General features: G+C 40.8%; 1 protein-coding gene across 3 annotated transcripts in view; it reads left to right on the forward strand.

Annotated features, from left to right (window-relative positions):
• Positions 1–26,702, forward strand: part of PRCP (prolylcarboxypeptidase) — an 87,692-nt gene that overhangs the window by 25,153 nt on the left and 35,837 nt on the right. For all 3 annotated transcript variants that reach the window (XM_004019422.6, XM_042238281.2, XM_027959257.2), the window contains 2 exons: positions 17,577–17,717; positions 26,271–26,372. In XM_004019422.6, coding sequence (XP_004019471.2) covers positions 17,577–17,717; positions 26,271–26,372 — 243 coding nt within the window. The remainder of the gene's footprint in view (positions 1–17,576; positions 17,718–26,270; positions 26,373–26,702) is intronic.

Below are 26,702 nucleotides of genomic sequence, written 5' to 3' on the forward strand. Positions count from 1 at the left end.
TATTTTCTGTTACTTCTCTCCAGAGTTCTTCCACTGGCTGGCTCCTTCAGGCTTTACTCTCAATGCCGCCTCCATGGAGGACCATCTCTGTTAGTATTTTAGGGCTGCTGTAACAAAGTACAACAAACTGGGAGGTTTAAAATAACACACATTTATTTTCTAACAGTTTTGGAGGCCAGAAGTTCAAAATCAGGGTGTTGGTGTAATTGGTTCCTCCTAGGGAGAATCTGTTCTCTCTCTCTCCTGGCTTCTGGTGGTTGCTGGCAATGCTTAGTGGTTTGTAGCTGCATAATTCCAGTGTCTTCTGTCATCACGTTGTTGTCTGTCTTTTGTAGTCCTTCTCTGTCTTCACATAGCCTTCTCTCTGTGTCTGTCTGTGTTTCTTTTCTTCTTAAAAAGGTAACCAATTATATTCGATTAAGGGCCAAGCCTACTCCAGCGTGACCTCATCTTAATTAATTATGTTTGTAATGACCCAATTTCCAATAAAGTCACATTCTGAGGTTCCAGGAAGACCATGAATTTTGGGGGATTGTTCAATCCAAAACACCTTCCCTGACTCTCAATTTAAAGTAGGCTGTGTTGGTGGAGCTATACCTATAAACATACTCACAGAGTTATTGGTTTCTAGCCATGGGTGAGCATGGCACTTCATTAGACCACATTTCACGTATAACACTCAATTCTGGGTATGCCATCCGTGAGAGGGAAGATAAGTGTACTAGGACGTGAATGGAGTTGTGAGGATTTTAGAAATCATGCTATATGGATAAGAACTGGGGTTTTGCTCAGTTGGAGAGGTGTAGATCTGGGAAGTACTCATGGCCCCCTGCAGGAGGACCTTCCTTCAGAGGAGGGGATATAGAAGACTGGATTATAGATTACTTGTATCGCAGGTCTGTATCCTGAACTTTAGAAGCATGGTTTCATCTTTTTAGGGTTGGGGGTCTTTATCCATTACATTTGACTAGATACCAGCCTCATCTCTTCCATCATGAAGAAAGAAAAATATTAGTAATATGCCATACCATACTTGACAAAGTAAGAGAATATAAACCTGTGAAGCTTCGTTTGATAATATTATATCATTTTTAAAAGATTATTAATGAAATGTTTATATACTGTCCCCCTCATCTGTAGTTTTTCTTTCCACAGTTTGTTACTTGCAGTCAACCTTGGTCCAAGAATATTAAATGGAACATTCCTGAAATAAACAATACGTTTTAAATTGTATGCTGTTCTGAGTGAGTAGTGTGATAAAATCTCACACCTTTTGCTCCATCCTTCCAGGACCTGAATCATCCCTATGTCCAGCATATTCATGCTGTATATGCTGTCTATTTGTTAGCATAGGAAAAAAAACATAGAATATATTCCCTTGGGATCCACAGAGGATTGATTCCAGAACCCCTCTAAGGATACCAAAATTCATGGATGCTTAGGGTCCTTAGATATCATACTGTACAATGGCATACTACAACTGGCTCTACGTATCTGTAGATTCTGCACCCATGGATATGAAGGGCTGACCGTATAGGGTTTGCTGACTCTATAGGATTCAGCATTATTTGCAGTTTCTGACATCCTTTGGGTTCCAGCAAGATTTTTCACTTTTTAAAATGGAATAAATATAACATAATTTAGATTCCCTTACAATTCAACAATGACATTTTGGCAGTATTTGCCTATGAAGGAGAGGACCTCATGGCTTTGGGTATTCATGGTTGCAAGGACATCAGGGATGACCTCAACTCTCTTGTCTCTTGTGTATTATGTCACAGTACTTTAGGAAGTTCCCATCCGGGTTTTATCCAGCCACTAAACTTCTTTACTATCCTGGGTGGTGGATGTTTGCTGAAGCAATCCCACAACTGAAAAGTTTGCCTGCAAATTTAGCCTCTGAACTCAGGGATCCAGTGGAGGCCTGAGCACCAGTTCCTTCTTCCATGGTGTACTTTTATCTTCAAATCATTGCTACACTGTACCCTTCTATTCTCCTTTAATAGATAGCTTTGCTCCCTACTTCACTGATTAAACAACTTTGTTGTTGTGTGAGAGATGTTTTAGCTATAACCCCTTCAGTTTCTTCCTTCTCCACCTAGAGATGTAATTCCTTCTGCGCCCATCTGTTTCCCAGCAGAGGAGGGGTTCCTCCTATCCAAATCAAATCCCTCCGTCTGTGTCTTTGGCACCATTTTCTTGTGTCTCCTTAGAATCTCCAGGCATTACTAATCCCCCTCCCACCTAGAGTCTTAACTATTCCCTCTAATTACTTTTTGCCTTTGTACCTTATACCTCTCCCATGTTTCTTCTTCTTTGTAAACTCTTTGCTGGAAAAATGTATCTTACACATTGATCAAATCGACGTTTGGCAGCACATTTGATTAACTGAACACTAGTATGCTGCTCACCCCACTCCAGTACTCCTGCCTGAAAAATCCCATGGACGGAGGAGCCTGGTGGGCTGCAGTCCATGGGGTCGTGAAGAGTCGGACATGACTGAGTGACTTCACTTTCACTTTTCACTTTCATGCATTGGAAAAGGAAATGGCAACCCACTCCAATGTTCTTGCCTGGAGAATCCCAGGGACGGGGGAGCCTGGTAGGCTGCTGTCTATGGGGTTGCACAGAGTCAGACACAAGTGAAGTGACTTAGCAGCAGCAGCAGCAGCAGTATGCTGCTGAATGAGCCAGTATGATAGACATTTTATAGGAAGCTGTCATTCAGGTTAAATAGCTGTGCAGTGGTCAAGAACCACAGCTTTAAGTGCTTTCCAGCACTAGAAAATGTGACTATAACCCTGTCACACCTACTGCACAGTTGCACTCATTTCCCAAGCTGGCAAGGTAATGCTCAAAATTCTCCAAGCTAGGTTTCAACAGTACATAAATCAAGAACTTCCAGATGTTCAAGCTGAATTTAGAAAAGGCACAGGAACCAGAGAACAAATTGCCAACATCTCTCTGTTGGATCATAGTAAAAGCAAGAGATTTCCAGAAAAACATCTACTTCTGCTTCATTGACTATGCTAAAGCCTTTGACTGTGTGGATCACAACACATTGTGGAAAACTCTTAAGAGATGAGAATACCAGACCACCTTACCTGCCTCCTGAGAAATCTGTATGCAGGTCAGGAAGCAGCAGTTAGAATCAGACATGGAACAACGGACCGGTTCCAAACTGGGAAAGGAGTATGTCAAGTCTGTATCTTGTCACTCTACTATTTTAACTTATATGCAGCGTACCTCACATGAAATGCCGGGCTGGATGAAGTACAAGCCGGAATCAAGTTGCCAGGAAAAACATCAATAACCTCAGCTATGCAGATGACACCACCCTTATGGCAAAAAGTGAAGAGGAACTAAAGAGCCTCTTGATGAAGGTGAAAGAGGAGAGTGAAAAAGTTGGCTTAAAACTCAACATTAGAAAAATGAAGATCATGACATCCAGTTCCATTCCTATCTCTTCATGGCAAGTAGATGGCGGAAAAGTAGAAAGAGTGAGAGACTTTATTTTCTTGGCCTCCAAAATCACTGCAGAAGGTGACTGCAGGCCTGAAATTAAAAGACACTTGCTCCTTGGAAGAAGTAAAAGTGAAAGTCTCTCAGTCTTGTCTGACTCTTTACAACTCCATGGACTGTACAGTCCATGGAATTCTCCAGGCCAGAATACTGAAGTATGGGTAGCCTTTCCCTTCTTCAGGAAATCTTCCCAACCCAGGGATGAAACCCAGGTCTCCTGCATTTCAGGTAGATTCTTTACCAGCTGAGCCACAAGGGAAGCCCAAGAATACACGACAGACCTAGATAGTTCATTAAAAAGCAAAGACATTATTTGCCAACAAAGGTCCAAAAAAACATAGTCAAAGCTATGGTTTTTCCAGTAGTCATGTATGCATGTGAGAGTTGGACCATAAAGAAGGCTGAGCACCGAAGAACTGATGCTTTTGAACTGTGGTGTTGGAGAAGACTCTTGAGAGAGTACCTTGGACTGCAAGGAGATCAAACCAGTCAATCCTAAAGGACATCAACCCTGAACATTCACTGGAAGCTGAAGCTCCAATACTTTGGTCATCTGATGTGAAGAGCCCACTCATTGGAAAAGACCCTGATGCTGGGAAAGATTGAAGGCAGGAGGAGAAGGGGACAACAGAGGATGAGATTGTTGGATGACATCACTGACTCAATGGACATGAGATTGAGCAAGCTCCAGGAAACAGTGAAGGACAGGGAAGCCTGGCATGCTGCAGTCCATGGGGTCGCAAAGAGTCGGACACCATGAGCGACTGAACAACAAAAACCCTGTCTCAAAGTCACCCCTAACCTTTTAGCTTATATACTTCAGCAAAATGCTGAATAGTCCTTCCCCTGCCCATCTAATCAGATTTGCCTGCATTAATTTGGACTTATTTATCTTCCTGTTTCTCCTCCCAGCAGAGGGCATACAGTTCTGGTTCCTCAGCTGCCTGGGTAAAGCTAAACTATTATGAGTCAGGTTTAGATTTTATGTTTGGGTTCTCCCTCAGAGATGTGATTTGTCTGGGCAAAAGGTACATCTGACTACAGCATTCTGTAACTCTTCCAAAGGCAGTAACAGACCCTTGCAATAAATGAACCTGCACAGACTTGACCCTGGGAACTTTGATTTGCATTCTCATTGCTTTGAGTCATGTTTTTCTCTGAAGCTGTGTTGGGTTTGTTTTAATACCAATTGCAGAGCTAGGATGTGTACATTCATTCTATGTGTATTCATTGATCCCCCTCCCCCCGCCTTGGTGGCATCCTGTGGCAAGCAGGATCTTAGTTCCCTGACAGTGGATTGAACTCAGGACTCCTGCAGTGGTAGCGTAGATTCTTAACCCCTGAATCACTAGGGGAATCCCTATTCATTGATCTACCATGTGCCAGACCTTATTCTACTCACTGGGGTCTTAGCAGTGAACAAAACAGACAAAAATCTCTGCCTCATTGAAGCTCTATTGCTCATGTACCTATTTCACTTACTGTTGGTTTAGAGAGGCAATCTCAGATTTCAGGTTTCTCTTTATAGGGAGATTTTAGGTATTAGCCTGGTGAATCTAATCTCATCATCTCTTAAATTATGTATCCTCTGCTACAAACAACAGTAGTTCCTGAATATGCTTGTTCTGCAGAGTTCATCATACTCTTTGCTTGACACGCTTTTCTGTACTTGAAAAAATTCTTGTTACTCTTCAGAGTTCAACTCAGGTATCACTTCCTCAGTGAAGCCTTCCATGATTCCCTTGGGTCAGACTGTAACCTATCAGCTCCCACAATACTTTGTATGTGGAACTTACCATCTTGTGACTGTTAGTTATGCTCATCACTTTTTTAGATTAAAAACTTGAGAAATGGAATTGTGTCTTAGTTCTCTTTCCTAATGCCTGTTACTTAATGAGTACTCAATACACATTTTTAAGTGAAAGAGAAGTTAAATATAGATGTGATTTAGTATAATTTACGTATGACTATAGTGAAATAGGAGCTTCCCTGGTGGCTGAGACAGTAAAGAATCTGCCTGCAGTGCAAGAGATCCAGGCTTAATCCCTGGATTGGGAAGATGCCCTGGAGAAGGAAATGGCAACCCATTCTTGCCAGGGAAATCCCATGGACAGAGGAGCCTGGTGGGCTACAGTACATGTGGGTTGCAAAAGAGTGGAACACGACTTAGTGACTAAAGAACAACATAGTGAGGTAGAAATACAGGCATGTACATTATAAAATAAAAAATGTATCTTAAATGTAGTCTCAAGTGTTTACAAATCTATTTGCTAATTATCTTACTAAGTCTCTTCAGTCATGTCCAAGTCTTTGTAACCCCATGGACTGTAGCCTGCCAGGCTCCTCTGTCCATGGGATTCTCCAGGCAAGAATACTGGAGTGGGTTGCCATGCCCTCCTCCAGGGGATCTTCCTGACCCAGGAATCGAACCCACGTCTCTTTTGTCTCCTTCATTGTCAGGTGGGTTCTATACCACTGAGCTACCACGGAAGCCCTAATTATCTTACAAGTATAGAAGAAATGCACCAGCTTAACTCTAGAATCCTCTAATTCTCTTTTAGAGTCACCTTCCGCCTACAAGAGTAATCACTATTCTGACTCCTAACAACAGGTATTTTGAACTCTGATATTAAGCTATGTGAATACATCTTTGTTTGAAAAGAAAGATGTAAAATAATTGACATCTCTATAACTCAGGTTTTTTTCATTTCAGACTTAGGACTTGAGATTTAAGTTCCCTTCCTGTCCTAAAATTTTATGACTCTAATATTTAAAACGTAACAGTTCTCCCACTTTATTGCTTATACAATAGTGCCCTCTGATGATGTAATATTTCCTAAAATTTAAATAGATGATTTCAAACTTGAGAGCTTAGGCTGTGGTCAGGTAGTTCTAGTGGCACATAGCTTCCTGAAGCCACAGTAAGTTATTGACTGTGTGGTGCTGTCATAGAGTTGTTTAGCCAATAGATGGTACCGGAATCTTGCTCTGCTGGAACACTTGACTATTCTTTGACAAAACATGTGTTGATTTACTGGAATGTTTTGGGTCTTCTAAAGGACAGGACATAAACACAGCATATTAAAAAGGAGAGACATTACTTTGCCACCAAAGGTCCATCTAGTCAAGGCTCTGGTTTTTCCAATAGTCATGTATGGATGTGAAAGTTGGACTCTAAAGAATGCTAAGCGCAGAAAAATTGATGCTTTTGAACTGTGGTGTTGGAGAAGACTCTTGAGAGTCCCTTGGACTGCAAGGAGATCCAACCAGTCCATCCTAAAGGAGGTTAGTCCTGAGTGTTCATTGGAGGGACTGATGTTAAAGCTGAAACTCCAATACTTTGGCCACCTAGTGTGAAGAGCTGACTCATTGGAAAAGACCCTGATGCTAGGAGGGATTGAGGGCAGGAGGAGAAGGGGACAACAGATGATGAGATGGTTGGATGGCATCACCAACACAATGGGCATGGGTTTGGGTGGACTCCGGGAGTTGGTGATGGACAGGGAGGCCTGGCATGCTGTGGTTCCTGGGGTCACAAAGAGTCGGACACGACTGAGCGACTGAACTGACTGAACTGAAAGGGCAGGATATCTTCATCTTTTAATATTAGAGTGCAAAATATTATGATGTCATAGGATTTTGGTAATTTAGAATATGATTTTCCTTTTGGGGTTCAAAGTCCTGGTTAGGGGAAAGAAGGCTTCCTGAGCACTGTAAAATTTTGCTGTACCCATTTTCCGACCAAGTATGTACTGTTAAAAATATAATTAGATGCTGTTGTGATATTTTTTATACCATTATTGAGTTTGTAATAGCTTCTCTTATATTTTCTCAAGCACTAGCTTGATATATAAAATGTCTATGAGAATTTAACATTAACAAGAGATCCTTATACACAGAAATGTGGGAAACCACATTTAGAAGATTTGAACTGCATTCATTTAATAATTATAAAGTATCTGTCTTGTAGAGGGGCACTATGGTAGCTATTGTGTTCTTGCCTTTCTAACAATCTCTTTATAGGCGCAGGAAGTTGGATAGCCAAACTTTTTTCTGCAGTGGAGTCTCTCATATCCTTTTATTCCCTTCCCAGTTTGTTATTTTACCTTTAAGTAAATAATTTATATCTAAGAGTTTCTTCTTTGAGACTAAGAGCAGGTTACAGATAATATGTAGAAGGAAAGAATACAGTTCTCTTGTGTATATTAATATGCACAGAAAAATGTTTGAAAATATGCCACATCTTGTTACATAGAAGGATGATTTGATTTGAAGGATATCTCTGAGCAAACATCCACCTTCCTTGTTAAAATAAACTAGATCTTCTATGATTGGCAATGAAAGGAGCATCCCTGTGGGGAGGGAAGGACATTCCTGTTTCTTAGACTCACCTTCCTCTTGGAGGGACTTGTGATGATTTTCTTTATCACCATCTCCACTCTGTCATCAAGGGACACTGTTTCCTTTTAAATTCTTTAAGTCAAATTTACCCTCCAGTCTTTCCTGGTATCTTCACAATAAGCAACAGTTAGAACCAGATGTGGAACAATGGACTGGTTCCAGATTGGGAAAGGAGTATGTCCAGGCTATCTTGTCACCTTGCTTATTTAATTTACGTGCAGAGTACATCATGAGAAGTGCCAGGCTGGATGAAGCACAAGCTGGAATCAAGATTGCTGGTAGAAATATCAATAACCTCAGATATGCAGATGACACCACCTTTATAGCAGAAAGCGAAGAGAAACTAAAGAGCCTCTTGGTGAAGGTGAAAGTGGAGAGTGAAAAAGCTGGCTTAAAACTTAACATTCAGAAAACTAAGATCATGATGATAGGAAGGTGTAGTCGCTCAGTCGTGTCCGACTCTTGCGACCCCGTGGACTGTAGCCTACCAGGCTTCTCCGTCCATAGGATTCTCCAGGCAAGAATACTGGAGTGGGTTACCATTTCCTTCTCCAAGGGATCTTCCTGACCCAGGGATCGAACCCGGGTCTCCCGCATTGGAGGTGGACGCTTTAACCTCTGAGCCACCAGGGAAGCCCAAGATCATGATGATATCTGGTCCCATCTCCTCATGGCAGATAGATGGGGAAACTGGAAACAGTGAGAGACTTTATTTTCTTGGGCTCCAAAGTCACTGCAGATGGTGACTACAGCCATGAAATTAAAAGATGCTTGCTCCTTGGAAGAAAAGCTATGACCAACCTAGATAGCATATTAAGAGGCAGAGACAATACTTTGCTGACAAAGGTCCATCTAGTCAAAGCTATGGTTTTTCCAGTAATCATGTATAAGAGTTGGACCATAAAGAAGGCTGAACACCAAAGAATTGATGCTTTTGAGCTGTGGTGTTGGAGAAGACTCTTGAAAGTCCCTTGGACTGCAAGGAGATCAAACCAGTTCATCCTAATGGAAATCAGTCCTATCACTGGAAGAACTGATGCTGAAGCTGAAGCTCCAATACTTTGGCCACCTGATACAAAGAGCCGACTCATTAGAAAAGACCCTGATGCTGGGAAAGATTGAAGGCAGGAGAAGAAGGGGACGTCAGAGGATGAGATTGTTGGATGGCATCACCAACTCACTTGACATGAGTTTGAGTAAGCTCCGGGAGTTGGTAATGGACAGGGAAGCCTGGCGTGTTGCAGTCCATGGGGTTGCAAAGAGGCAGACACAACTGAGCAACTGAACAGCAAGAACTTCAGAATCAGTTCAGTTCAGTTCAGTTCAGTTACTCAGTCGTATCCGACTCTTTGCGACCCCATGAATCGCAGCACGCCAGGCCTCCCTGTCCATCACCAACTCCCAGAGTTCACCCAAACTCATATCCATCGAGTCGGTGATGCCATCCAGCCATCTCATCATCTGTCGTCCCCTTCTCCTCCTGCCCCCAATCCCTCCCAGCATCAGAGTCTTTTCCAATGAGTCAACTTTTTGCATGAGGTGGCCAAAATACTGGAGTTTCAGCTTTAGTATCATTCCTTCGAAAGAACGCCCAGGACCGATCTCCTTTAGAAAATACAGATGAATAAAGGTAGTATTGCCGAAATCTTGACTCTGCACCAATGCTGAAGATAAATACAGAGACAGAGTTTTGGAAGGATAAGAAAAATGGCTTTATCTTTGCCCAGCAAAAGGGAATACACAGCAGTCTAGTATCTCAAGAACTGTGCCCCTTTTCCCTCGACAATAGGTAGTTTTATATCATTCTGAAGGTCTTGTATTTATTTATTTTTTTTCCTTCTGCAAGTTTTCAAAATGGCCACAGCTGGCTTTAGGCAACCCAGCAACCAGGACTGGTGTCACTGAAGTTTTCTAGCCCATGGCCTTTTTGAAAATGCAGAATGTTACAAGACAGTGTAGGGGGAAGAAGAATGTCAGGTGCCAAGTACAATCAGAGAGTAATTCGTTTTGTTTAGCTTTGTCAAGGGCAAGTCTAGCTATAAGTGTTTGTTAGTAGTAATAGCTAGAGAATAACCAAGGTTGTTTAAATTTTTGCAGGCCTGTTTGACAAGTATGTATGTAACAAAGGCTGTTCACTCATTTTTGTTTTTGCTGCAACAATAGAACATTCAAAGGATTCTTGAAATCTTCTGACATAATCAAGTGAAAATAAGCCCAGAGTCACCCATGATCTGATTCATAATATACAGCTTGCTCTCCCGTCTAGTCCCAGCTCGGGGGCTCCTCCTGGGTGAGGGACAGCTCCACTTTTCTCCACCCACAGACCCGGAACCTGGCAAAACCCCACCATCCTTTCAGATTTTGGTTCATTCTGGAAGTTGCGTCCTTCTACCATGAAGGTGTCTACCTCTTCAGGGGAGGTCCAGCTTGCCCAGAAACAATGTTAGTCTCCATTTAGGAACTCTAGTTCCAAATAGGAAAAGGAGTATGTCAAGGCTGTATATTGTCACCCTGCTTATTTAACTTCTATGCAGAGTACATTATGAGAAATGCTGGGCTGCAAGAAACACAAGCTGGAATCAGATTGCTGGGAGAAATATCAATAACCTCAGATATGCAGATGACACCACCCTTAGAGCAGAAACTGAAGAGGAACTAAAAGCCTCTTGATGAAGGTGAAAGAGGAGAGTGAAAAAGTTGGCTTAAAGCTCAACATTCAGAAAACGAAGATCATGGCATTTGGTCCCATCACTTCATGGGAAATAGATGGGGAAACAATGGAAACAGTGTCAGACTTTACTTTGGGGGGCTCCAAAATCACTGCAGATGGTGATTGCAGCCATGAAATTAAAAGACACTTACTCCTTGGAAGGAAAATTACGACCAACCTAGATAGCATATTGAAAAGCAGAGACATTACTTAGCCAACAAAAGTCCGGCTAGTCAAGGCTATAGTTTTTCCAGTAGTCATATATGGATGTGAAAGTTGGACTGTGAAGAAAGCTGAGCACTGAAGAATTGATGCTTTTGAACTGTGGTGTTGGAGAAGACTCTTGGGAGTCTCTGGGACTGCAAGGAGATCCAGCCAGTCCATTCTAAAGGTGATCAGTCCTGGGTGTTCTTTGGAAGGACTGATTATAAAGCTGAAGCTCCAATACTTTGGTCATCTCATGCGAAGAGTTGACTCATTGGAAAAGACTCTGATGCTGGGAGGGATTGGGGGCAGGAGGAGAAGGGGACTACGGAGGATGAGATGGCTGGATGGCATCACTGACTCAATGGACGTGAGTCTGAGTGAACTCCGGGAGTTGGTGATGGACAGGGAGGCCTGGCGTGCTGCAATCCATAGGGTCGCAAAGAGTCAGACACGACTGAGCGACTGAACTGAACTGAACAGAATGTCATGCCATAAATCCAAAATTATTACAGGAGATGCACATCAAATGGAGGAAAGGAAGTCTTATCTCATTTCAATGTCTCTGGTCTAGAACTGGACACCAGAGAGCCCTCTTTCAAGCTACCTTAATTTGAAGTGTGCCTTTTTTTTGCCCTGTGTATTTTAGTAAAATTTTGTTGTTATTGTATATCTGGATATGTAAATGAAATCAACTATAAACCAATTTTTCTAAAACTAAAGCCTACTGAGTAAGAGTCATCATTGTTTTCTTTTTATATAAGTAGCCTATTTAAATGAGTTAAAAACAATATAGTAACAATTACTGAGTTAAGTCAGTGAAAACACCATGTTCTTCAGTAAAACTGTTAGTATATGGGTGGTAATATGTACTTCATTTTGCAAATCTAGGAGAGAGATGCCCTAGTGCCCCCTGCTGACGATTGAAGTTTGTAGCCAGCCCTATCTGCAGTAGTGTGTTACAATGAAAAAAGCAGACTGGATTTTGTGAGAGGTAGGATTGGGTAGTGAAAAACACACATGAAGAAGAATTGTATTTACTTTTATTTATTAGTTATATTACCTTAGGCAAGTTATCTGACCTCTCTGAGCTTTCATATCCTTATTTATAGGACTGGTGTAATGAACATGCCCCAGAGACTGATGGGGAGGATGGTAAGGTGATCTGTGTAAAGCACCAACACAGTACCACACCCAGAATAGGTGTTCTGTGTTACGTACCTCCCCCACCTTTCTCCAGGTTGCCACCAAAACTGCTTCTAGTAGGTGTGATGTTCTTACAGGCTTTTCTGGATGTAAATTTTATTTTTGAGCAGTTTTAAAGTCCACGTAGTTATTGTTGTCACAATAAACTATTTAAAGGATGTTCCCTTTGTTTCTTCCTGTCTACCCATTCTCATGGATCTCTTTATCCTCTACAAGGTGAAGGAGGGAAATATCTCTTGAAATAGGACCGTATTGTAGAGAGAACTGCTGCATGTGACTAGAGGTGTTTTCCCTTTTTGAGATCATGTTTGCATGGCTTTTATGGTGCTATTATTTTAGTTATCTCAATATACCAAATTGAAAAGATAATTAAAAATTCCAGGTTTGCCTCTGACTTGTAACCTTGGCCAAGCCACTTGACCTCTTTGAGCCTGGTTTTTTTCAGTTGAACAGTGCAGATCAACTGGCTTCTAAGTCCCTTGTCTCTGTTTCTGTTGTTGTTTATAAAATTTCTATTCAGGATCAAATAGCTGAAAGTGGTATGCAGCCCTCAGCTCTCCACAGCAGAGGGCACACTGTACCTAGTGTGCCAGGCCATTAGGTATTGGGATCTGTCTACAGTTGTATAGTCTGAAGTGGGTATCCCTGATGATTAGGAAGAGTCAAGAAAATTCTGTAAATGAATATTTTGCAAAGGATATTTCACTACTTGTTTCTAGCTCTTTACTATTTAGCTGAAGCACTCAAGAAATAGGAGGTTTTGATGTTCTAGTGGGATGTCCTGTAATTCTATGAAGAGCTTCGTCACTCTCCACCTCACTTACCTCATCTTGATATCCCATTCTTGGAACTGGTGTGCAGATGGGGTGGAGTGGAGAGCTAACATTCCTTGAGCATGCATTATACATTAGGGACTCTTCCTGGTACTTTAGTTATGTTTAATCTTCACAGTAATCCTTTGAGTTGTGTGTTATTATCTTTATTTTATATAGGATGAAAATGGGGCTCATACAGGTTAAGTGGCTTGCCTGAGGCCTCACAGTAACAATTCAAGTTCACATCTGTTAACTCCTGAATCTGCTTTCTTTCTGTCATACCAGAGTTCCACCCACTTTCTCCCAAATTAAACAATTGGGGATTGCTAGGAGCAGGATTGCCCTGAGAGTGGCCATATAAGGAAGTTTGGCTTTCTCTAAAGTTTTTGTGGCTCTTGTAATTCTAGATATAAGCCTTTTCTCAAAGCTCGGCTCTAAAGTCAGTGGGTAAATTGAAAATCACTATGGCAGAATTATCTTTGAGAATACCAGGAGGAAGTAGTCATCTTGTTAGAGAGCCATGTACTTCCTTTCTTTAACTCCAGCACAGCTAGTCTTTCTTCCTTTGTTGAAACAGATCATGGTTTTTCCTGTTGAGCTTCAAATGATGCAGTTGGCATGTATTTAGGGGCCATGGTGGGTGGTAATTCACATCTTCGAGCATCAGAGTCTCATTCAGCATTGTGTGTGTGTGTGTGTGTGTGTGTGTGTGTGTGTGTGTGTGTGTGTGTGTGTGTGTTAGTCACTCAGTCGTGTCTAACTTTGCAACCCCATGGACTGTAGCCTGCCAGGCTCCTCTGTCCATGGCGATTCTCCAGGCAAGAATACTGGAGTAGGCTGCCATTCCCTTCTCCAAGGGATCTTCCCCACCCAGGGATTGAACCCAAGTCTCAGCATAGTGAGAGGCTTACATATTAAAAGTATTCTGAAACTTCAATCAAGAGAAGGAAGAGCAGATTCATGTCTTATTTAGGGGCTTAACTCATTTGTTCTCAGAACATTAGTTGTACATCAGAGTTAACTTGGTGTGCATGTGTGCTAAGTTGCTTCAGTCATGTCTAACTCTTTGTGACACTAACGACTGCAACCTGCCAGGCTCCTGTCCAGGGGATTCTCCAAGCAAGAATACTGGAGTGGGTTGCCATGCCCTCCTACAGGGGATCTTCCTGACCCAGAGGTTGAACCTGTGTCTCTTAAGTCTACCTGCATTGGCAGGCGGGTTCTTTACCACTAGCGCCACCTGGGAAGCCCCAGAATTACTCGGAGGCCATGTTAAAACACAAGTTACTGGGTTCTACTCCTCACAGTTTCTAATTCAGTAGGCCTGGGAATTTGCATTTTTAACCAGTAGGCCAGAGAATTTGTATTTTTAACAAGTTCCTAGATGAAGCTGATGCTGGTATCTAGGGACCTTACATGGAGAAACACTATATTAATTTGAACGGAAGCAAGTGGAATCACTTGTCTATCTTTCCTTCACTGTTTGTCTATTTCTCTTGCTCTTTTTTACTTTGAGGCTTAGTGAGTGTAGTTGAATTAGTTTGAGTTAAATTAAGGAGCTGTGGCTCAGTCACTTCTTTATCTGGTTGCTTAGTTTACTTCTTGGCCTAGAACAAGTACTTGGCCCATTCAGTTGATGCTTGTTGAATAAGTGATTGAGTGAGTTAATGTATGTCATGTGTGCTTGCTAAGTCGCTTCAGTCACGTCTGACTCTTTGTTGAACCTATGGACCCCACCAGGCTCCTCTGTCCAGGGGACTCTCCAGGCAAGAATACTGGAGTGGTTGCTGTGCTCTCTTCAAGATATGTCATAGGAGGGTTTTTTGTTTTTGTTTTTTTTTTAGCACATGGATATCATTATTATATACCTGCCCCATACAAACTGCTATTTTACTGAATGGTAAATAGTCTTTATATTAGAATAGCCTATACTTTAAGACCATATATGGTAAAGATTGTGGACATTGGGAAGTGTGCATAAGGTGTAGAGTTGAGAAACTTGCATTTTGGAACTTGTGGTATGAATGTGAAGCGTGTGTGTGTGTGTGTGTGTGTGTGTGTGTGTGTGTATAGATGGAGTTCCATTTCTTTTGGAATGGTCTAGAGAAATCTTGCAAGGTCTGGGTTGCTGCTGCTGCTGCTGCTGCTGCGTCGCTTTAGTCGTGTTCGACTCTGTGCGACCCCATAGACAGCAGCCCACCAGGCTTCCCTGTCCCTGGGATTCTCCAGGCAAGAACACTGGAGTGGGTTGCCATTTCCTTCTCCAGTGCATGAAAGTGAAAAGTGAAAGTGAAGTCACTCAGTCGTGTCCGGTCTGGGTTAGGTCAGAACTAACTCCTGCCCCAGGGAGGTTGGAGCAACACTGGGTCAGCCTATGTGTACCCCAGACCAGACCCTGCATTCTCACTCCTGTCCCTCTGGAGTCCTTAGGAATTCAGACCCTGTGATCCTAAAGGCTTGGTAGGCTCTGTCTGTTGTAACTCTTTAAATTCAGATAGTTGTATGTGAACTTTACCATGTTATAGCATTTAACAATTGTATTTTTTAAGTGGTGAGTTCATTTAGTGAAGTTTGAGTTAAGCTCAAAATTGTGTCATTTTGACATAATTTGTATTGTATCTGGCAAAGTCTCAGTATCCAGTGTCTTTTTGTCTCTTTTAGTATAGATTAAATTTTTTTCCTTTAAATTCACTTTACTTTAACAAAAATTAAAAACAATTTTTAAAAATACTTTTTGGCTGCATCTTACAGCACGCAGGATCTTAGTTCCCCAACCAGGGATTGAACCTGTGCTCCCTGTAGTGGAAGTGCGAGTCTTAACTGCTGGCTCAGTCTAGGACGTTCCCATTTTACCTTTTCACTTTTTTTATGCTGAAGTATTTTTTTATTCTTTTCTTAAATAATTTTATTCATTTATTTGGTTGTGCTGGGTGTTCATTGGTGCACGGACATTTCTGTTGTGGTGGCGAGTGGGGGCCACTCTTTAGTTGCGGTGTGTGGGCTTCTCATTGCTGAGCACAGGTTTTAGGAGTTGTGGCATGTGGGCTCAGTATTTGTTCTGAGGCATGTGGGATCTTCCTCAACCAGGGATCAAACCTGTGTCCTCTGCATTGGCAGGTAGATTCTTTACCACTGAGCCACCAGAGAAGTCCTAAGCTGAAGTATTTTCAAGTAAATTAAAACAGCATGATATTTTCTCTCTAAATCCTTTATATACAGCTGTAAAATAGAAAAACTTTTTCTTATGTAGCCAAAACAATATCACTTCTAAGAAAATTAATGTTAATAAATCCTAGTTTGAACAAATAAGATATAAATCACGATTTAGGGACAACTGGGTTAATTTAAATATGGACTAGGTTTGTCAAATACCATTTTTCTAATTCTGTCATTGCTTGTGCATTTGCTGACATTTAATAAAACAGAGCTGTTTTTCATCAGTTGGGACTATTTAGTACCCTGAAATACAGTTCTGTTGGAAAGGCAAGTTAAATGTTGAGTTCTTTGTTTTTTTATTTACAACTTCTAAATGAGGAGTTGGCTTAATAAATAAATGGTGAAGAATAAATATTTTTCTTGCTTTCTCTTTTTTGATATCCTTATGGAATAATGGATTTTCATGAATCAATTAAAATATGAAATCAAATGTTTTAATTAGCTACAATCATTATTCTTTTTATGTTTCATTTGTTTCATGTTCAATTAATTAAAACTTCAGCCAATGACAGTCCTTTGTATAGTATGAGATACCAAGATCCTGGCCCTTGCAATGTCAATTGTTATTGGGATGACAATGTTTATAGACCTCTTCAATGGTCTTTCTAGTCCTTGAATTTCAATATTGAATGTTTCAATAATGAAAATTCAAGTAGTAAGGAATGTCTGTATTTTAAAAATTACTAAGTTCATATTACTATTTCCAATTTAACATTATTGTATTTTTAAGTGGCTACTTGATTTTATAATTATATATTTTACACTGAAAATCTTGACCAATAATATTGCTTTATCTTAAAATATGAAGAAAATGATTTCAAAATAATATCAATGTTACTCAGTTCAGTTCAGTTCAGTTCAGTCACTCAGTTGTGTCCGACTCTTTGTGACCCCATGAATCACAGCACGCCAGGCCTCCCTGTCCATCACCAACTCCTGGAGTTCACTCAGATTCACATTCATCGAGTCAGTGATGCCATCCAGCTGTCTCATCCTCTGTCGTCTCCTTCTCCTCCTGCTCCCAATCCCTCCCAGCATCAGAGTCTTTTCCAATGAGTCAACTCTTCGCATGAGGTGGCCAAAGTACTGGAGTTTCAGCTTTAGCATCATTCCTTCCAAAGAACACCCAGGGCTGATCTCTTTTAGAATGGACTGGTTGGATCTCCTTGTGGTCCAAGGGACTCTAAATAGTCTTCTCCAACACCACAGTTCAAAAGCATCAATTCTTCAGCTCTCAGCTTTCTTCACAGTCCAACATTCACATCCATACATGACTACTGGAAAAACCATAGCCTTGACTAGACGGACCTTAGTCGGCAAAGTAATCTCTCTGCTTTTGAATATGCTATCAATATTACTACTACTAATGAAACCAAATGAAGTTTGAAGTTTTTAAATTTTTGTAGCGTAGCTTGATTTGAATGGAAGAATAATATATGTACTTTTTAGTTTTTAATTACTTTCCTTTGAAATATGTCTTATCTGTTTCTTTTTTGTCATAGGTTGATCACTTTGGATTTAATATCGATAGAACTTTTAAACAGCGGTACCTAATAGCTGATAACTACTGGAAGGAAGATGGTGGATCAGTACTTTTCTACACTGGTAATGAAGGGGACATTATTTGGTTTTGCAATAACACGGTATGTGCAGATTTGTGAAACTCTTGTGCTCAATTTTTTTTTATTATGATCAACTGGAAAAAAATCTTTTATAGTATATATGACCAAATAATTCTGAAGTTCTTTAAAAAAAAACAAAAAGATAAACTCACAAATAATAGAGAAACAGCAAAAGTAGGTGAATAGGCAGTTTACAAAAGAATAAATACAGACATCCAATAAGCCTGTTCAGCCTTAAAGAATTACATGTGAAAAGAATGAAATATGATACTATTTTTGGACAACTGAATTTTAAAAGATGAAAAAATATCCCAGCTTATTTCACAATTGAACAAGGATATGGGAGAAATGGGAGTAGGGATGTCATAACTATGTAATAAATATAGTTTATTGTTATTATTACAGTCTAGAATGAGAACACAGGGGCAGGAATTTTTGTTTGCTTGTTCAGTGTTGTATCCTAGATCCAGGACTGTGTTAGGCATATAGCAGGTACTCAATAAATATTTGTTAAATGAATTAATTAATAAAATCTAAACAAAGCCAGTGCAAATTAAAAAAATGGAAGTTTAATTTTCAAATAGGAATGGATGAAGGTATATTTTAGCTTTCCTGTTGTACTATTTTTCTTATATTTGTGAGGATAAAAAATATTGTAGCTGTTAGCTTGCTTCTCTTGACTATATATTCTATCTTCTTTTATAATAATGCTTGAATCTGTTAACAAAACTTAAGACAAATGAAAGCAAGAAATTTTCCTTTTAATCAGCCAGAGCTAAGACTAGAAAATGTCAGCTTTATACTAGAAAGCTAGTCTGTGAACTACCTTAGGGTGGGGACTGAATCATATTTTCTCCACTGCCAATGTCTGACATGGTGCTTGGTATTCAAAAGGTCTTAGTAAATGTTGAACTGAACTACATTAAAAGCAAAGATATGAACCCAATTATATTGTGTTATTGTATTCCATATTTATAATTATTTCCTTAGGAAATAACATTCTTTAGGATGTTATTAGTCTAAATATGTTAGTTGAAAATAAAATAATTCCCTAAGAACTGATCTTAGATATCTATTTCTCTTAGATGAGTGACAGATAAAATCAGAATTTATTTTCCATCAGATTCCTGCTCTGTAATTCTGTGAAACAACTGAGCTGCCTTGTCTCTCTTTCACTTCCTTGTGCAATTGCTCTTCTATGCCAAGGCAATGGGTCTTAACCAACACCACAATTCAAAAGCATCAGTTCTTCAGCACTCAGCTTTCTTTATGGTCCAGCTCTCATATCCATACATGACTACTGGAAAAACCATAGCCTTGACTAGACAGACCTTTGTTGACAAAGTAACGTCTCTGCTTGTTAATATGCTGTCTAGGTTGGTCATAACTTTCCTTCTAAGGAGTTCAGTTCAGTTCAGTTCAGTCGCTCAGTCATGTCCGACTCTTTGCGACCCCATGAATTGCAGCACACCTCCCTGTCCATCACCAACTCCCGGAGTTCACTCAAACTCACGTGCATCGAGTCACTGATGCCATGCAGCCATCTCATCCTCTGTCGTCCTCTTCTCCTCCTGCTCCCAACCCCTCCCAGCATCAGAGTTTTTTCCAATGAGTCAACTCTTCACATGAGGTGGCCAAAATACTGCAGTTTCAGCTTTAGCATCATTCCTTCCAAAGAACACCCAGGGCTGATTTCCTTCAGAATGGAATGGTTGGATCTCCTTGAAGTCCAGGGGACTCTCAAGAGTCTTCTCCAGCACCACAGTTCAAAAGCATCAATTCTTCAGCACTCAGCTTTCTTCACAGTCCAACTCTCACATCCACACATGACCACTGGAAGTGCAATCACCATTTGCAGTGATTTTGGAGCCCCCCAAAATAAATTTGCCATCTATTTGCCATGAAGTGATGGGACCAGATGCCATGATCTTAGTTTTCTGAGTATTGAGCCTTAAGCCAACTTTTTTACTCTCCTCTTTTACTTTCATCAAGAGGCTCTTTAGTTCCTCTTCACTTTCTGCCATAAGGGTGATGTCATCTGCATATCTGAGGTTATTGATGTTTCTCCTGGTGATCTTGATTCCAGCTTGTGCTTCTTCCAGCCCAGTGTTTCTCATGATGTACTCTGCATAGAAGTTAAATAAGCAGGGTGACAATATACAGCCTTGACGTACTCCTTTCCCTATTTGGAACCAGTCTGTTGTTCCATGTCCAGTTCTAACTGTTGCTTCCCTGACCTGCATATAGGTTTCTCAAGGGGCAGGTCAGGTGGTCTGGTATTCCCATCTCTTTCAGAATTTTCCACAGTTTGTTGTGATCCACAAAGTCAAAGGCTTTGGCATAGTCAATAAAGCAGATATAGATGTTTTTCTGAAACTCTCTTGCTTTTTCCATGATCCAGCAGATGTTGGCAATTTGATCTCTGGTTCCTCTGCCTTTTCTAAAACCAGCTTGAATACCTGGAAGTTCATGGTTCACGTATTGTTGAAGCCTGGCTTGGAGAATTCTAAGCATTCTTTTACTAGCGTGTGAGATGAGTGCAATTGTGCAGTAGTTTGAGCATTCTTTGGCATTGCCTTTCTTTGGGATTGGAATGAAAACTGACTTTTCCAGTCCTGTGGCCACTGCTGAGTTTTCCAAATTTGCTGACATAGTGAGTGCAACACTTTCACAGCATCATCTTCCAGGATTTGAAATAGCTCAACTGGAATTCCATCACCTCCACTAGCTTTGTTCATCAGAGAAGGCAGTGGCACCGCACTCCAGTACTCTTGCCTGGAAAATCCAGTGGGCAGAGGAGCCTGGTAGGCTGCAGTCCATGGAGTCGTGAAGAGTTGGACAAGACTGAGCAACTTCACTTTCACTTTTCACTTTCATGCATTGGAGAAGGAAATGGCAACCCACTCCAGTATTCTTGCCTGGATAATCCCAGGGACGTGGGAGCCTGGTGGGCTGCCATCTATGGGGTCGCACAGAGTCAGACACGACTGAAGTGACTTAGCAGCAGCAGCAGCAGCTTTGTTCATAGTGATGCTTCCTAAGGCCCACTTGACTTCACATTCCAGGATGTCTGGCTCTAGGTGAGTGATCATACCATCGTGATTATCTGGGTGGCGAAGATCATTTTTGTACAGTTCTGTGTATTCTTGCCACCTCTTCTTAATATCTTCTGCTTCTGTTAGGTTCATAGCATTTCTGTCCTTTATCTAGCCCATCTTTGTGTGAAATGTTCCCTTGGTATCTCTAATCCTGAAGAGATCTGTAGTTTTCCCCATTCTATTGTTTTCCTCTATTTCTTTGCATTGCTCGCTGAGGAAGGCTTTCTTTTCTCTCCTTGCTATTCTTTGGAACTCTGCATTCAGATGCTTATATCTTTCCTTTTCTCCTTTGCTTTTCGCTTCCCTTCTTTTCACAGCTATTTGTAAGGCCTCCTCCAACAGCCATTTTGCTTTTTTGCATTTCTTTTCCGTGGAGATGGTCTTGATCCCTGTCTCCTGTACCATGTCACGAGCCTCTGTCCATAGTTCATCAGGCACTCTGTCTATCAGATCTAGTCCCTTAAGTCTATTTCTCACTTCCACTGTCTAATCATAAGCAATTTGATTTAGGTCATACCTGAATGGCTTAGTGGTTTTCCCCACTTTCTTCAATTTAAGTCTGACTTTGGCAATAAGGAGTTCATGATGTGAGCCGCAGTCAGTTCCCGGTCTTGTTTTTGCTGACTGTATAGAGCTTCTCCATCTTTGGTGGCAAAGAATATAATCAATCTGATTTTGGTGTTGACCATCTGGTGATGTCCATGTGTAGAGTCTTATGTTGTTGGAAGAGGGTGTTTGCTATGACCAGTATATTCTCTTGGCAAAACTCTATTAGCCTTTGCCCTGGTTTATTTTGCACTCCAAGGCCAAATTTGCCTGTTACTGTAGGTGTTTCTTTACTTCCTACTTTGCATTCCAGTCCCCTGTAATGAAAAGGACATCTTTTTGGGTGTTAGTTCTAAAAGGTCTTGTAGGTCTTCATAGAACCATTCAACTTCAGCTTCTTTAGCATTAGTGTTCGGGGCATAGCCTTGGATTACCATGATATTGAATGGTTTGCCTTGGAAATGAACAGAGATCATTCTGTCATTTTTGACATTGCATCCAAGTACTGCATTTCAGACTCTTTTGTTACTCTGATGGCTACTCCATTTCTTCTAAGGGATTCCTGCCCGCAGTGGTAGATATAATGGTCATCTGAGTTAAATTCACCCATTCCAGTCAATTTTAGTTCATTGATTCCTAGAATATCATCATTCCCTCTTGCCATCTCCTGTTTGACCACTTCCAGTTTGCCTTGATTCATAGACCTAACATTCCAGGTTCCTATGCAATATTGCTCTTTATAGCATCGGACCTTGCTTCCATCACCAGTCACATCCACAACTGGGTGTTGTTTTTGCTTTGGCTCCACCCCTTCATTCTTTCTGGAGTTATTTCTCCACTGATCTCCAGTAGCATATTGGGCACCTACCGACCTGGGGAGTTCATCTTTCAGTGTTCTATCTTTTTGCTCTTTCATACTGTTCATGGGGTTCTCAAGGCAAGAATAGTGAAGTGGTTTGCCATTCCCTTCTCCAGTGGACCACATTCTGTCAGACCTCTCCACCGTGACGCATCCATCTTGGGTGGCCCCACATTGCATGGCTTAGTTTCATTGAGTTAGACAAGTCTGTGGCCCATGTGATCAGATTGGCTAGTTGTCTGTGATTGTGGTTTTTCAGTCTGTCTGCCCTCTGATGCCCTCTCTCAGCACATGCTGTCTTACTTGGGTTTCTCTTACCTGGGACGTGGGTTATCTCCTCATGGCTGCCGCTCCTGACCTTGGATGTGGGGTAGCTTGCGTCCAAATTAATACATTTGCTTCCTCTCAAAACCTGAGGTCAACTCTTCTGATTCCTTTGATGGATGATCCTTTCTGTTAGGAAACTCATACTCTGGTAGGGTCAGACACAGAGAAGCAAATGTTGCAACAAAGTAATAGAGATCCATACCTGTCGAGAGGGGTATTGATAGGAAGGCATGGTCAGCAAGTCAAGAGGGCAGGCAGAGGAGGGCATCTTGAGCTGGGGTACAGATGTCTGTAGATACATGGCAGGGGTAGAGAAGAGCAAGGTGTTAAGAGAGAAAATAGTGTTATTGAAACCATCACAAATATAGGTTAAACAGCTCTTTTAATTGTTCATTTATTGGTCAAGACAAAGAAAAAATTTGTCTTAGTCTTTGTTAGGATCTTCACAGGTGGCTCAGTGGTGGGGAATCTATCTGCAATGCAGAAGACCCAGGTTTGATCCCTTGGTTGGGTAGATCGCCTGAAGAAGGGATTGGCAACCTACTCCAGGATTCTTGCCTGGAGAATTCCATGAACAGAGGAGCCTGGTGTGCTATAGTCCATGGGATCATAGAGTTGGACCCAACTGGATGACTAACACTTTCACTCAGTCTTTGTAAAGGAATAAGAGCTCATTAAAAAGGAATAATGTGCACTAGGAATGACAAGCAGTTGTAATCTGTGCTAAATCTAAATCTGGGACTTCCCTGGTGGCTCAGTAGTGAAGAATCTGCCTGCCAATGCAGGAAATGCGGGTTCAATCCCTCAGTCTGCAGGATCCCCTGGAGAAGGAAATGGCAACCCCCTCCTGTATTCTTGCCTGGGAAATCCCATGGGTAGAGGAGCTTGGTGGGCTACAGTCCATGGGGTCGGAAAAGACTAAATAACAACAGCAAATCTAAATCTAGTTAATTGATGTTGGCCACCTAGAATGCTTTGTTAAGAAGGATTCTGAGGTCACAATTTTAGGTAAGTGAAAAAATTGCAGCTGTTGATTAGTGACCAGCATTATGTGTCGAAATAAGGAGGTTTGCACTTGATGATTGTATTCTGGAGCTAGGTGGCGTGTGCTTGAATGTTGGCTCTGCCACTTTCTCGCTCTGTGACTGTCATAGGTTGTTTAAACTGTGTGCTTGCCTGTAAAGTAGAGATAATCAAAGTGCTTATCTTTTAGATTGTTGTGATAACTAAGTGAATTAATATATGTAAAGTGTTTAGAATGGTTTTTAATAAGTCATAGCACTCATTAAAGCGAAAAGCAAAGGAGAAAAGGAAAGATATAAGCATCTGAATGCAGAGTTCCAAAGCATAGCAAGAAGAGATAAGAAAGCCTTCCTCAGCGATCAATGCAAAGAAATAGAGGAAACAACATAAAGGGAAAGACTAGAGATCTCTTCAAGAAAATTAGAGATACCAAGGGAACATTTCATGCAAAGATGGGCTCGGTAAGGGACAGAAATGGTATGGACCTAACAGAAGCAGAAGATATTAAGAAGAGGTGGCAAGAATACATAGAAGAACTGTACAAAAAGATCTTCACCACCCAGATAATCACGATGGTGTGTTCACTCACTTAGAGCCAGACATCCTGGAATGTGAAGTCAAGTGGGCCTTAGAAAGCATCACTATGAACAAAGCTAGTGGAGGTGATGGAATTCCAGTTGAGCTATTTCAAATCCTGAAAGGTAATGCTGTGAAAGTGCTGCACTTAAAATGCCAGCAAATTTGGAAAACAGCAGTGGCCATAGGACTGGAAATGGTCAATTTTCATTCCAATCCCAAAGAAAGGCAATGCCAAAGAATGCACAAATTACCTCACAATTGCACTCATCTCACACACTAGTAAAGTAATGCTCAAAATTCTCCAAGCCAGGCTTCAGCAATATGAGAACCGTGAACTTCCAGATGTTCAAGCTGGTTTTAGAAAAGGCAGAGGAACCAGAGATCAAATTGCCAACATCTGCTGGATCATTGAAAAAGCAAGAGAGTTCCAGAAAAACATCTCTTTCTGCTTTATTGACTATGCCAAAGCCTTTGACTGTGTGGATCACAATAAACTGTGGAAAATTCTGAAAGAGATGGGAATACCAGACCACCTGACCTGCCTCTTGAGAAACCAATATGGAGGTCAGGGAAAAACAGTTAGAACTGGACATGGAACAACAGACTTGATCCAAATAGGGAAAGGAGTACGTCAAGGCTGTATATTGTCACCCTGCTTATTTAACTTCTATGCAGAGTACATCATGAGAAACACTGGACTGGAAGAAACACAAGCTGGAAGCAAGATTGCCGGAAGAAATATCAATAACCTCAGATATGCAGATGACACCACCCTTATGGCAGAAAGTGAAGAGCAACTAAAAAGCATCTTGATGAAAGTAAAAGAGGAGAGTGAAAAAGTTGGTTTAAAGCTCAACATTCAGAAAACTAAGATTGTGGCATCCGGTCCTATCACTTTTATCTTTATGGGAATAGATGGGGAAACAGTGGAAACAGTGTCAAACTTTATTTTTGGGGGCTCCAAAATCGCTGCAGATGGTGACTGCAGTCATGAAATTAAAAGACGCTTACTCCTTGGAAGAAAAGCTATGACCAACCTAGATAGCATATTCAAAAGCAGAGACATTATTTTGCCAACAAAGGTCCATCTAGTCAAGGCTATGGTTTTCCAGTAGTCATGTATGGATATGAGAGTTGGACTGTGAAGAAAGCTGAGCACCGAAGAATTGAGGGCTTTTGAACTGTGGTGTTGGAGAAGACTCTTGAGAGTCCCTTGGACTGCAAAGAGATCCAACCAGTCCATTCTAAAGGAGATCAGCCCTGGGATTTCTTTGGAGGGAATGATGCTAAAGCTGAAACTTCAGTAGTTTGGCCACCTCATGCGAAGAGTTGACTCATTGGAAAAGACTCTGATGCTGGGAGGGGTTGGGGGCAAGAGGAGAAGGGGATGACAGAGGATGAGATGGCTGGATGGAATCACTGACTTGATGGACGTAAGTCTGAGTGAACTCTGGGAGTTGGTGATGGACAGGGAGGCCTGGCATGCTGCGATTCATGGGGTCGCAAAGAGTCGGACACGACTGAGCGACTGAAGTGAACTGAACTGAACTGAAGCACTCAATACTAGCTGTTGTTACCTACTATTTATCTTCATGTAAATAAGATTAATAATCAAAGTACCTATGTCTTAGATTTTTATGATAATTAAGTGAATTGATACATATAAAGTGCTTAGAATGGTATTTAATGAACTGTAAGCACTCAGTTAATAGTAAACCCAGGGGAATCAAATATGTTTATTTGTACTGTTGTCTTTTATGTTATAAATAAAAGTTATTTGTGAGTATGCAGATAGCTTATTGATCCTGCTCTTTCCTAGATTCTTTGGGATAGAGTGCAGTTTGAAGGCTATTTTAGACATAATGTTGATTCCGAGGCTAGAGTGTCAGAATAAGGAGAGTTGAAATGATTGGTAGTTGTGCAATGTGGTCTTATTTTGAATTGTTTCATTCTGAACAGTATGAGTTGGATGTGCAACAATGAAACAGTTATATCATTTATCTGTAGCACAAATATGAATTGTCCAGATTCTCAGAGAACTCTTTTTGGTATGGTTTAACATCCATTTCATATGAGTTGCAAAAAAATTAAGACTTTTTTCGCATCCTAATTTTACCCTGTGAATTTGTAAATTCCTTCTAGGGGTTCATGTGGGACATAGCTGAGGAAATGAAAGCCATGTTGGTGTTTGCTGAACATCGGTACTATGGAGAGTCCCTACCCTTTGGTGCTGACTCCTTCTCAGTAAGTGTGTCTTTTAAGTTTAGAACATTTTCTAATCACATGTTCCACTGTAAGAAAAATGATAGCTTTAACTTGAACTGACTGAAATTTTAGTAACTTGTATTTAACCTTTTCATATACAATTTGAAACCTTTTTGTATATAATTTCATATATAATTTTAAAGTCTCAATTTAAAAAACTGTATTCTTTTTAAGTAATCATATTATTTTAAAAATTATTTGAAAAATCATATTATTACCATTTTTATAGTGTTGATCAGTCTTTAACTCAATGTGATGAGGCTAGCCTTTGCCAGGTAAATCTTAATCTAAGAATGTGGAGATTGGAGG

The sequence above is a fragment of the Ovis aries genome, chromosome 21, assembly GCF_016772045.2.
Source record: "Ovis aries strain OAR_USU_Benz2616 breed Rambouillet chromosome 21, ARS-UI_Ramb_v3.0, whole genome shotgun sequence".
NCBI classification, from domain to species: Eukaryota; Metazoa; Chordata; class Mammalia; order Artiodactyla; family Bovidae; genus Ovis; species Ovis aries.